This window comes from Pygocentrus nattereri, chromosome 8 (genome assembly GCF_015220715.1).
Source record: "Pygocentrus nattereri isolate fPygNat1 chromosome 8, fPygNat1.pri, whole genome shotgun sequence".
Lineage (NCBI taxonomy): Eukaryota > Metazoa > Chordata > Actinopteri > Characiformes > Serrasalmidae > Pygocentrus > Pygocentrus nattereri.
In genome coordinates, this window is record NC_051218.1 from 6654796 (window position 1) to 6668763 (window position 13968).

General features: G+C 41.2%; 1 protein-coding gene across 7 annotated transcripts in view; it reads right to left on the reverse strand.

Moving 5' to 3' along the window:
* Nucleotides 1–13968, reverse strand: part of akap13 (A-kinase anchoring protein 13) — a 174892-nt gene that overhangs the window by 88833 nt on the left and 72091 nt on the right. For all 7 annotated transcript variants that reach the window (XM_037540397.1, XM_037540401.1, XM_037540398.1 and 4 more), the window contains exon 8: nucleotides 4946–5004. In XM_037540397.1, the coding sequence (XP_037396294.1) occupies nucleotides 4946–5004 (59 nt within the window). The remainder of the gene's footprint in view (nucleotides 1–4945; nucleotides 5005–13968) is intronic.

The following is a 13968-nucleotide window of genomic DNA, read 5'->3' on the forward strand; positions in this document are numbered from 1 at the left end:
TCCCCGTTTTGTATTCTAATTTTTTATTCTAACGCTGTTTGCTGTCCGGTGTGGTCCAGAGGAGGATGGGGTCCTCCTTCTGGGCCTTGGCTCCTCTCAGTGTTTTTTCCTCCTGCTCTAAGGGAGTTTTCCTTGCCACCGTCACCACTGGCGATGCTCATGGAGGCTTGGACCTTGATTTTTTTTCTGTAAAGCTGCTTTGTGACAACACCTGCTATAAAAAAGCACGATATAAATAGACAGACTTGAAATGAAAAATTTTGCCTAATGCTATATTTGTTAGTACTTACATCCTATGGAGCGGCCAGCAGTGTTCAGGGGAGATTTTCTAGTTTAAGGCCACATACTAATGATGCATCACGTAGGTGGGAAAAAGTTTTTAAAAAACTACGACTGCATTGGGGTGGATATGTGGGTGGGCTGTTTTTCTAGTGAACACAGTATTAAATATCTTACTACAGCCATATTAATGTAGTACAAGGGTCGGCAACATATGGCTTCAGAGCCACATGAGGCTCTTTAACTGCTGTTTACATTTTACATTTATGGCATTTGGCTGACGTTCTTATCCAGAGCGACTTACAATTTGATCATCTTACACAGGAAGGCCAAGGCGGTGTTAGAAGTCTTGCCCAAGGACCCTTATTGGTATAGTGTAGGGTGCTTGCCCTGGTCGGGGATTGAACCTCAGATTGAACCTTCTACAGCGTAGAAGGCAGAGGTGTTAACCACTACACTAACCAACCACCCTGTTGTGGCTCCACAGCTGAATCAGATCAGTAGGTAATAATAAAATCATCCTCCTCTACAGTAAAATAAAGCTCTGCTGATCGTTCAACACAGTTTAACAGTAAATGGTCTTAAACTCTGGAGTTAATGTAGAACTGCTGATTCACCCTTTAACCCTGAAGATCAGAACAGACTGCTGGTCACCATAGCAACATAGACAACAGTCTCACCCAGCTAGTAGCCAACAACACGGCAAAGAGACAGATTTAAAACATCGATGATTTAGAGATGAACGGACGACGAAGATTAAATCAGTTTCTTGTTCCATTTGTCCCGTTCCACCTTAAATAGTGCCACAGTTACATTCTGGCACCCCAGACACCATTTAAGGTGGAATGGGAAAATTGAAATAAGAAGCTGGTGAATGAAAAGCGACCCCAGCCTCTCAAAACATCCAACTTTGAGAGACATTTCACAAGAAACTGTTCTACTTTTGGAAAAGTTTCCTGCCAGAGATGTGAGAAAAACGGTTAAAGCTGAGCCAAAGCGTAAAGCAAAGAGCAAAATAAGTGCATTTTAAATTTCGATTAGATTTATTAGCCTATACTAGCACATCAGCACGTACTGAGATAGATTTACAGCCAAGATGGTAAAATGGATAGAAAATCTTGAGGCTTCCAAGGTGGTTTCATTTTTGTTCAAGGACAAAACGTCTTATATTATAATATTTGGGTTGCCAACCCCTGGTTTAATAACCGTCTTCATTCATACTTCCATCTCTCAGAGAAGAGAATGCATTAGTCAATGTGTATTTAATTTTTAAATGGAGAGAATGAAATGAGGACAAGCTCACAGAGAAGCCCAAACCAGCACAGCGCCCAACAATGCAGTTGCCCTTTCTGTGATTAAAGGGGAATTTGACTAAATTCTCATATCACTGAAGTCAGGAAAAAAACCTCGTATCTACAATAACTTTAAAGACGAAGGAAAAAAAACGACTTCACTTTTAATATAAGTCAATGGAATCAGAAGTCATTTTGGGCCATTTCCTTTGGTCCATTCTTCATGACATTTACACACAAAGTAAAGGAGAACATTTTCAGATTCTAACAAAAAGTCAAAGTCACCAAAAATGGAGAGACGAGGTTTTGCTTCGACAGCAGCGATAATTAAATGGTTCAGACGTAAACAGAGTCGTTCAGATTGGTTTGCTGTGAAACTGAGTAAGAACTGCTCACAGTGGTGGTGATGGGAACCAGATGTCCACCTCTAAAAGCCCCTACATGAAATGGTTCTGAATTCACTGCCTGATGACTGAGACGCTGTTTTATGATAGTTTAGAGAAGATTTTCCTAAAGCAATCATTTTAAAATACCCTAATGGTGAAGTGGATACAGCAGCACTGCTGTGTCTGATCCACTTGTACCAGCACCACACACTAACACACCACATCAGTGTTCTGGCAGTGTTGAGAATGACCCATTACCCAAATAGTACCTGCTCTGTGAGGGTTCATGGGGGTCCTGACCACTGAAGAACAGGGTAAAAGGGGGTAACAAAGTATTAGAGAAACAGATGGACTACAGTCTGTAACTGTAGAACTACAAAGTGACCCTATACAGAAAGAGGAGCTGATATAGATCATAACGTTATGCCTGATCAATATATATTTCTTAAAGGTATTTTTTTGCCATATTGCACGGTCCCATTTTGGATAATTAATGTCTATATCTGTGTTGTAGTCATGGCGACGCCTGCTTCCCATCACCACCACTGTAAAGACATCTGAACCATTTTGCTCCAAACCGCTCTGAATCTCTCTGATTACCTCTCACGCATTGCATTCTACTGAAATTTAGAAAAAATGGGTGGAGTTCCCCTTTCGCTACACTTAAGCTGTGCTGGAGTCAGAGTGAGTGGAAACCCGGACTTTGCGTTTTTCCTGTGGGGTCAGATGCACATCAGGCCTGCAGGAGCTGCGTCAGGTGTCCAGGAAGAGAGAAGGAAAAGATTGGAAACAATACGCCCTCCCACGGGAAGATGACACGGTGTGAAGTGTTGGGGTCAGTGGACCTCCGTACGGGGCACATCCTGTTCATTAATCAGCTACTTCCTGTTTCTGCAGAAAAAGGTGCATCTCACTCTTCTCCCCAACTCCTCTCCTCTCATCCCTCACTCTCGCATACAATTCAGCCCAACAAAAGGACATGAGGTCATATTTCCTCTGCTTACAGTTAACAAAAGATCATTTGCACAATGCACGTCTTTATCTCCAATATTACCAGGAGCAGTAATCGGCGCTGATTAGGGCTGCAAATATTATTTCCATAATTAACTAATCTAAACAATATTAAATTCATTGACTTATCATATAACCAGCTTGATTTCAAAGCTCCACCATCTGTGCAACAATCAGTTTCATAGTACTGTGAAACAGTAGAAGCCATATCGCCCCCTACGCTTCCTGTAGTGTATTACAGTCTGTCAGTGACTGTGTGGATCATATGAACATTATAGAGCTTTTTAAATGAAACAGTAGAAGCCGTATCGCCCCCTACACTTCCTGTAGAGTATTACAGTCTGTCAGAGTGACTGTGTGGATCATATGAACATTATAGAGCTTTTTAAATGAAACAGTAGAAGCCGTATCGCCCCCTACGCTTCCTGTAGTGTATTACAGTCTGTCAGAGTGACTGTGTGGATCATATGAACATTATAGTGCTTTTTAAATGAAACAGTAGAAGCCATATCGCCCCCTACGCTTCCTGTAGTGTATTACAGTCTGTCAGAGTGACTGTGTGGATCATATGAACATTATAGAGCTTTTTAAATGAAACAGTAGAAGCCGTATCGCCCCCTACGCTTCCTGTAGTGTATTACAGTCTGTCAGAGTGACTGTGTGGATCATATGAACATTATAGAGCTTTTTAAATGAAACAGTAGAAGCCGTATTGCCCCCTACACTTCCTGTAGTGTATTACAGTCTGTCAGAGTGACTGTGTGGATCATATGAACATTATAGTGCTTTTTAAATGAAACAGTAGAAGCCGTATCGCCCCCTACGCTTCCTGTAGTGTATTACAGTCTGTCAGAGTGACTGTGTGGATCATATGAACATTATAGAGCTTTTTAAATGAAACAGTAGAAGCCATATCGCCCCCTACGCTTCCTGTAGTGTATTACAGTCTGTCAGAGTGACTGTGTGGATCATATGAACATTATAGAGCTTTTTGGGGTTAGGGTAACTTTCTCATAGGCCAAATTAAACATCTTAATAGGCCAATTTTGTCCTTTGGGCAGCAATTCCCAGAACACTCTGGGCAGCACTAGTCCAAGGTAACAGTCTGAGATTTTCCTCTGTCATTAAGAGATTGAGAGTTTAAATCTCGGCAATGTTATGTACAAGAAAGCGTTACCGGAGCGTTATTTTCACAACCCCCAGGTTATCCAAATCCGCTACTATTATAGACCAACTCATATACTGGTTAGGCCCTAATAAACATATTAACACACACACAAACAAACGGCGTTCCCATAACCAGCAGAGCGACCCCAGGAGGGCCGGAGTCAGCGATTAACGTCCAAAACTGCGTCACATCTCTGAAAAACCCCAGAGGCCAGCGAGGGACACGAGAGTGATGGCACAGGAGCACAGAGTGACCATAATTCATCAAACCCAGCATCAGTCAGACACAGAAACAAACACCCAGAGAAGGACAGAGAGAGAGAGAGAGAGAGAGAGAGAGAGAGAGAGAGAGAGAGAGAGAGAGAGAGAGAGAGAGAGAGAGAGAGAGAGAGAGAGAGAGAGAGAGAGAGAGACAGAGACAGAGACAGAGAGAGAGAGACAGAGACAGAGACAGAGACAGAGAGAGAGAGACAGAGAGAGAGACAGAGACAGAGACAGAGACAGAGACAAAGACAGAGACAAAGACAGAGACAGAGACAGAGACAGAGAGAGACAGAGAGAGACAGAGAGAGACAGAGAGAGACAGAGAGAGAGAGAGAGAGAGAGAGACAGAGACAGAGACAGAGACAGAGACAGAGAGAGAGAGAGACAGAGACAGAGACAGAGAGAGACAGAGAGAGAGACAGAGAGAGAGAGAGAGAGAGAGAGAGAGAGAGAGAGAGAGAGAGAGAGAGAGAGAGAGAGAGAGAGAGAGAGAGAGAGAGAGAGAGAGAGAGAGAGAGAGAGTCTAAAGCTGTAGCACTCACTCACCTCAGTCTGCTCCATGTCTGTTAATGATGTCTGAACATCAGCAGAAGCACTGATGTCATCTATCAGAGAAAACAGAGGATGTGTATTAGGCTCAGAAATCAGCGGCCGAGCGCACATAGTTAAACTCTTACGACCTGCAGTTACGGGTGGCGATAAAATGATACCATGAATTATTTCTGACTCGTCGCTCAGAAACAAGTGGAGAAAGTGCAGACTGGAAGCTTTCAGTCCAGACCACATTCGTGTTTGTGAGCAGAAGGACACATTTTATTAGGAATTCTTGTGATCAATTTTTTTAATTAGTTTTTAACAGATGATCACGGGGTTCCATGCCTCTCAAGGGAGACAAACATGCATAAGTACAGCCAAAATTAGAGTGAATAGATCACTGTGATGATTTAAGGGCTTTAGGATGATTTAAGGGCTTCAGCTAATTGGCGGATATTAAATCTTTAGGCGCTGATGCATCCCACACTATTTCTAACTCCTAGCTTAACCCTTTAATGTCCTCACCAAGAAAAAGCAATGGAAAATGATTGTGTTATTTGTTTGGTGCAAAGAAGAGATCTTATTATGATTTGAATTTTTAGAAGGATACGTTTTTATTTGTTTTTAACAGACATCATATTTCTATTTCTCTCTAACGCAGATGAGCATGAATAAGTACAGTCAAACTTGGTCAATAAACGGTCACCGTCACACCGACTGAGAAAATGAGTACAGGGTGAGTTTAAGGGCTTCGTCTAATGGGCTAATATTAAATCTGAGATCTGATTCAATCACATCCCACACTAATAATTTCTGATTCATAGCTTAATTCAAGATTCAAGAGTTTTATTGTCATGTGCACAGCAGAAACAGGCAGTTACACTGTACAATGAAATGCTGTCCCTCTATTCTATCTATCTATCTATCTATCTATCTATCTATCTATCTATCTATCTATCTATCTATCTATCTACACACACATACATACACACACACACACACACACACACACACACAGTACACTGAAGTAGAAATAAACTAAGGACAATAGTAAAAAGTAGTTATATGTGCAAAGTTCAAAGAAAAAGCTGTATGTGGAAGAATGTAGAGCAGCGGTTTGTAAAGTGCAGATTCTAAACTTTCAGCCCAGATGACCTTTGTGTTTGCGAGCAGAAGAGATGTTTATGATTTTAATTTTTTATTCATTTTTAATAACTTTTTTACAGACATCAACAATGCCGCTTCTATTTCTCTCTAATGCAGACAAACATGAATAAGTACAGTCAATAAAAGTGCAGATATAGTCACCGTCACACTGACTGAGGACAATGAGTACAGTTTGAGTTTAAGGGCTTCGTCTAAAGGGATAAAATGAAATCTTTAAGAGCTGATGCAGTTGCATCCAACGCCAACACTGTAGCTGATGTAGCTTCATTTATCAGTGCTGTAGTAAACTCGATTTCATAAAACAATCCAGAGTTGTACTGTAAAGATGAACTGTTTTTGAACTAATGCGAAGGTGAATGAGCTACGTCATTTAATAAACAGAGACAAGGACTCCATTAATGGGCATTTCAAGCCCATCAGAGAACGTGGTCAGTATGTACTCTCAGAACTTGCTCATCTCACTGCACACCAAAAACACACGCAGGACTGCACTGGTGTTGCAAACCGTGCAATAAGGCATGGGAACCATGTCCATTGTATGTCTTGGATACGGCGTGGAGTCAACTCTGTATGCACTAAGGCCCATTTCACCTCTGGCCTCTATTACTCAGCCCTACCCCTCTGTTTTGTGCGTTCACATCTAGGTGTAGGGTTTCCCGATTTTTGTTGAGATACAGGGGTGGGGTGAAGTGTTGGGGTGAAGCGTTGGGGCTACATGACCCTCCAAACGGAGGTCTTTCAGAGACTCCAAACAGAGAGATATCACAAATAAAGAAAAACAGGCCAGAAACCCACAAATATGAGAATTTTCTCAATTAAAAACCACGATAACCATCATTTCATCTTAGTTTAATGTCGCTTGTGTATTTTGGTGCTTTTCTTCATAACAAGCATTAAAAAAAAAATAAAAATCACAAACACTATGCTAATGTCTCGGTAGCCAGCTTGCCAACTTTCCCGTTCCACCTTAAAAAGTCCAGCAGTTTTGACACCTGAAGCGCCAGAATGGAACTGCAGCTCCATTTATGGTGGAACGGGAAAATGAACGAGACGCTGGTGAACATCTGACTTCAGCTTCATATCACTGAAGAATTAGGGGTGGGTGGTAAAGAATTACCGACCACTCTTAAGAAGAAATTTCTCCTTCAAACCCACTCACGCAGTTTTAACCAGGATTCGGACATTGACCGTTGTTTCATTATTTGGGTTTTGTTCTTATGAGAGAACAGTTCTGCGCTTTAAGGACACGACATGAATCTGACGTAGACCGTTTCTTAGGATCCTTCACAAGAACACGCTTGAGAACACACTCAGGAACATACTGGAGAATGAGGCCCAATGACACTACTACTACTACTACTACTACTACCAATAACAATTAGTACTATTATTAAAACAACAGTAAGTACAAGTATTACTCATAACTTAAGTCATAGTAGTAGTAAGGCTCTCTGGTCTTAAACATGGTTCTCAAGTGATCTCTATTTGGATCCATGAGTTCCATGTTAGAACAATTTCATGCCTACAGGGTTCTCAGGATGGTGAAATTGTTCTTCAGAATGATGGAGAATCTGTGTCCAATATGGTGTTAAATATAACCAAAGGGAACCAAAAGTGGTTCTTCCACAGCATTACTGTCATCAGCCCCTTTCAGGCAGCTTTATTTTAAGAGCACACGCTGCACAAATAGAGCTTCTCCTCTCATTATATACAGTGAGGTAACGGGGCAGATTTCCTGTTCCTGACTGCTGCTTCCTCTCAGGCTGAGTTTCGAATCATCTCGCAGAGGTTTAAACCAGCTTTCAGCAGCTCTCGTCATCAAACCCAGAGCAGCTGAACATGAGATCAGTCTGTAATAGGTGATTTATTAACTCCCTGAGTCGCTACTGAGCAATGAATGTCAACAAAACACTGAATGTTTATTCCCATATCATGAAAATGACACGTACTGACTAACCCACACCTAACTGTGCACACCAGCCCTGAACAAACCAAGCGGGTGAAGCTCTCAGTGAAGCTGTGGAAGAGATTATTATTTATGTCATTTGCAAAGGTGAAATCAAAATATATGGTAATGCATTCTATGAACGTCACACTTGAAAGAATCTATAAACACGTTTATTACACATTATAATGCATTTGTAAGGCATTAAACCCGATTCTATATGTTTAGAAAATGAATCACACTGCATTACACTTATTGTACATTATGACCTGTTAAAATAATGCATTATAAGTAGTGTTAATAACATTGTTCCCTCACTGGTTCTAATGTTAAGCACTAGAACCCTCCACTCAGTAACACTACAGTACAGTAATAGTAATTTCAGCGTTCTACTGGATATGCAGTGTTAAGTGAGTGCCAGGCTAACGGTGGTGCACATTAACAGTGGTGTACATTGACTTTCCCACATTGGGTGAAACACTGATGGCAGCTCTAGTTTAAACTCTGACATCTGAAGCCTGTAATGAGCTTTATTGTGTTTTAGTGTTTCAGTAAATCCTTCAGTAAATACTTCAACTTGAAGCCTCAATCTTAACCCTGGAGGAGGCTTTAGTACAATACACTTCACTTTACTTAGAGCGGACAAATACAGCTTATGAGCTCTTATAATGTGTTATGAACAGTACTTATAATGCATTATGCGAACAGTTCATAATGCAAAATAAGCAAGGCTATAACGTGTAATGCATTTTTATGAACATTTATAGCCATGTTTATTATGCCTTATGAACGCATTATAAATCGTTATGAATGTTTTTATAGATGCTTACAAACGTGACATTCATAGAAAGTGTTACTAAACATTTATTCATATAAAATATACAACTTTACCCCATTTGTAGCTCATAAGCCACGACATGTTTAATGTCTGAAATTTGCTTCTTTTAGCTTTAACACTGGAGCTACGAGGCTAACTGCCCATTTTATCAGCTCCACTTACTGTATAGGTGCACTTTGTAGTTCTACAGTTACAGACTCAGTGGTCAGGACCCCCATGGACCCTCAGAGCAGCTACTACTGGGGTGGTGGATCAGTGGATCAGACACAGTAGTTTAAAGTCAGAGACAATAGCTCATCTGCTGCTGCAGTTTGTGTCATCCTCTAGTCCAGAGGTCACTAATGGGCAGACCGTGGTCTGAGTCCTGACCCAGAAGCTATCCTGGGCAGACCTTAGCCTACAACCGATAAACTAAGGAGAATGATTTAATTTTGATGGGGTGGTCCTATTTTAATCGGCGTAACATTTCTAACATACGGTAGCTTTAGCTCACAGACCAATCACATGGGTTGTAAAAATCACTCAGCCAATCAGGTCTGTGCATTACGCTGCGCACTGAGCCTCGAGTGAGTGGCTCACACACAGGAGGGACGAGGGGAGGCATAGCAGCTGAAGATAGTGAGCCAGATTATTTTACATGGTGTGATCTAAAGAGAAAACTGGCAAATATTGTCGAAATATTACTGAATTGTACTTTATTTGATTCGACATTCAGTTGTTGATTACATAAGATGCTGATATAACTACTACTTCAGTACACAGTATGTGTCACTGAATCACAAGTTAGACATTACGAGGTTCTGGACCTTTGCTTGAGGAAACATTCTTTAACTGGACCTTATTGAATTTTAATTAAAGACATCTGCTCTAGTCCTTCATCAGTGGTCACAGGACGTTGCTGGCTGCTTTTTGGTTGGTGGACTATTCTCAGTCCAGCAGGGACACTGAGGTGTTTAAAATCTCCAGCAGCACTGCTGTGTCTGATCCACTCACACTAGCACAACACACACAAACACACCACCACATCAGTGTTACTGCAGTGCTGAGAATGACCCACCACCCAAATAGTACCTGCTCTGTGAGGGTCCATGGGGGTCCTGACCACTGAAGAACAGGGTAAAAGGGGGTAAGTGGAGCTGATAAAATGGACAATGAAGGCAGAAACAAGGAGGTGGTCATGATGTTGCGCCTGATCGGTGTACAACATACTTTAGGACTTTTTAGCATTAGCCTCCATCACTTGTTAGTCACATTAGCCTCATAGCTCCAGCGCTAAAACTGAAAAAGCTACTTCAGACACCAAATATGCCTGACTGACATTTGGAGTAAGAGGAGGGAGCGTAAATGACCATTTTCTCCAAGTATCGCTTTGATAAAGTATTTGTACTCCTGCTACAGTGGAGCGAGTCTCCCTCCGCTCTCCTGTCCAATGAGCTCCCATTAACAAAAACAACACCGTACTCCTCTCCATGCAGGAAAGGCCGGGGAGTGTCCCGGTCTGAGTCCCACAGCGTGAACAGAAACGGCGCCGAGCGGAAGCCGACCTTTCAGCTGCTCCATTCTGAGCCCAGAGAGAGAGAGATGACATCACAGCGCCGCCCAAACACACTGCAGTGTATGGATAAATATATGCGTGTAAACAATGCTGCTATTCACGGCGCTCTCTGAACGAGCGAGATAAAGGCTTCACCTCCTCCCACGGTCAGCTTTAACTGACCACACCACACAAATCAAACAAAGGCCTTTAAAGCATTTCCTTTATCTGCAGCATCCAAGGCACCATTACGCATGTATGTGTACACGCAGTCAGTCGCAAACACTTGATTTTCACGTTTTACTTGTATTCTAAGTAATAATAAGTAACATCTGCAGTAAACAAATTTAAATATTGTATATGCAGATTTGTATGTTTGCTGGATGTAACAAAACATATTGAGGTGTATTGTCATATACACACACACACACACACACACACACACATATATATATATATATATATATATATATATGTGAATATTATATTGCTATAATACAAATAATATATGCAACACTTATTGAAACCTCCATATCTGTGCGACCACGTTTGACTAAATAGCACTGATATGGGAATTGGTCCAGTTGGGGCAAATTTGGACAGGGTCCACTTTTAACACTGCACGGAAACAGAATATATACGTGCAGAGGGTGACAGACGCAGTGAAATGAACAGAAAGCAGCACGTCAGCACCACAACATTCTGCTCTAATAAATAAAAAAAAAGTTCTATAAATATTTCACCAAATTTCAGCTTCAAATTCTGGTTCAAATTTAATCTGAAGCTTATTGAACACCTTTTGAAAAAGAAAATGATCTGTTTATATCTAATGCTCCTTCCCAAACACAATAAACCTAATACACATGTAGGTAGGACACCAATGTCCAAATACTTTGAGTACATAGATTTGACTGTCCTCTTCTCCTAATTATTGCTAAAAGCCCATACTGCAGTTCTTTTGGCCCAAAGTTAGTTTGAGCACTGATATCACTAAAAAGAGATAAAAAGTTGCGGCCCCTGGCTTTAATCCCCCCACTAGCACGGTCACTAATACCAGGACAAATATTTACCATGGTTAGGCTCTAATATGGTGTGTTAGTGTTAAAACTCTTAGAGAAGAGCTCGCAGCCTGTATGTTAATAAGACCATGAGTTCACAGCCTGCTGTACAGTAGCTGCAGCTGCAGAACCGGCAGCACGACGAGCGGCCAGCTCCTTTTAGAAGCAACACATGGCAGTGTGTAGTTTATAATGGTGATCACATGCTGACGGTCATGGGACACACGGAGAGCAGGGCACTCTACACACTCACACGGCACAGCCTTCAGCCCCGCCAGCTCAAACCTATAAAACCTTCACACACCTCACTGTAAAACAGAACTCTCTGAACAGGGGCTTATTTAGTAGAGGAACTACGAGTAAAGAAGTGGAGAAGGAATAATACTAATAATAACAACAGTAATAACAACAACAGTCACTATCTGTTTGGTCCCCTATAGACTATCTACAGATATGTCCACCATTAACAAACTTTCTGGTAATTCTCAGTTAATGATCAACAACATTAAGTTGAGGGTTGGGTCTAGGAGTACGATTAGGTTTTGCTTTGAGGTTAGGGTTGGACTTAGGGTTAAAGAAAGGTTAAGGGAAATTCAAGTTCAGTTGCATTTAATCAATATTTAACCTCTTCAACTCCTTGAGACCACCGGTGGTTCCAAAACACACTTGGTCATGTTCTCCATAACGTTCATATTCCATAAGCTCCATTCAGAAGCTGGGCGTCGTGTGAGGCTGTAGCTCTTCTCTCCAGTCTAATAGACGGTGATGTCATTTTAAACCCTTATAATAAAAGAAGCTGAACTTTGTTTTTCTACTGAAAGTCGAGCCGTTTTTCCCCCAAATCTGGACTATAAACTATAAACAGACGGCGTCTCTTCAGTGATCTGCTCTGGAAACATCACTTTTAGAAAATAACACAAAGAGCGTCGGAGATTTTTGGCTTTCAGCAGTAAATTGTAAGCATGTAGTGATATGTGTACATCATAAAACAGGTTCTGTTAATTTGAGGTGAACTTAAAAACCAAGTAAATAAATAAATACCTAAATTTACATTCATTCCATGTAGTTACTGAATAATTTGCCTCATGATTTGGTCATAAATTCAGATGGACAAACCAAAATATTCTCTGGGCAATAAGAGGTTAATTAGCTGTGCTACTTGGCAAAAGAGTTGTTTATTGCGATTTCTATTAAGAGTAAGTGAGATTATTTATTTAACATCGGTTCGTCTCATAAAAATGTAAAATCTGTCCAATCCATACGACCTGAACCTAAAAACAACACACTAAAATTGATAAGTAAATAAAAACTACTTTTCTATTCATCAAGACATTTCTCACAGTGCAAATATGGTATATTCAAATTATGGAGGGGAAAAAAAAAAAAACAGCAAAAACAGACTGACCATATACACTCACCGGCCACTTTATTAGGTACTAGTAAAAGGTTGGACCCCTTTCTGCCTTCAGAACTGCCTTAATTCTTCATGGCTGACTTTCAACAAGGTGTTGGAAACGTTCCTCAGAGATTCTGGTTGGTTATTTGAGTTCCTGCTGCCTTTCTATCATCTGGAACCAGTCTGCCCATTCTCCTCTGACCTCTCACATCAACAAGGCATTTTCGCCCACACAACTGACCGCTCACTGGATATTTCCTCTTTTTCGGACCGTTCTCTGTAAACCTAGAGATGGCTGTGTGTGAAAATCCCAGTAGATCAGCAGTTTCTGAAATACCAGACCAGCCCGTCTGGCACCAACAACCACGCCACATTCAAAGCCACTTAAATCCCCTTTCTTCCCCGTTCTGATGCTCAGTCTGCACTTCAGCAGGTTGTCTTGACCACCTCTACATGCCTAAATGCTTTGAGCTGTGGCCGTGTGATTGGCTGATTAGCTATTTGTGTTAACAAGCACCTAATAAAGTGGCCGGTGAGTGTATTTCTTTATAGCAAATGGTTCCACTACTTACTAAGTCATAAAATCTTCGTGGTACAATGCAGAACCCCAGGAACTCCAACATAGTGTTCATAAGGCTTTATGTCACTTAATGAGCACTTCATGATGACCGACACAAACCTACACAGGGTTATTCTAATGTGTCAGTTGTCATAACACTGGCTAAGATGATATACCATCAAACTGGACAACTGCAGCCTTTATGACCGCTGATGCTTGCTGGAATAAGCCTTTATTACAGTTTATGAAAGGCTTATGTTCGTTGCTGCACAAACGCTGCACTGCAGTAAAGAACTCTTAGCCTATTACAGTTAGAATATTCATCATTTACAACTACCTTTAACACCAACTTTCCTACACTCTTAAAAAAGATGGTTCTGCAAGGGTCCTTCAGTAAAGACAGCGGTTCTATGTAGAACCATGAATACTCAAAGATCCACCTGCCATGCTCAAATGGTTCTTTGCATTGTGAAACTGTTCTTCAGATTGATGGAGAATGTGCTGCATATGGTTCTACGTAGCACCAAAAAGGGTCCTG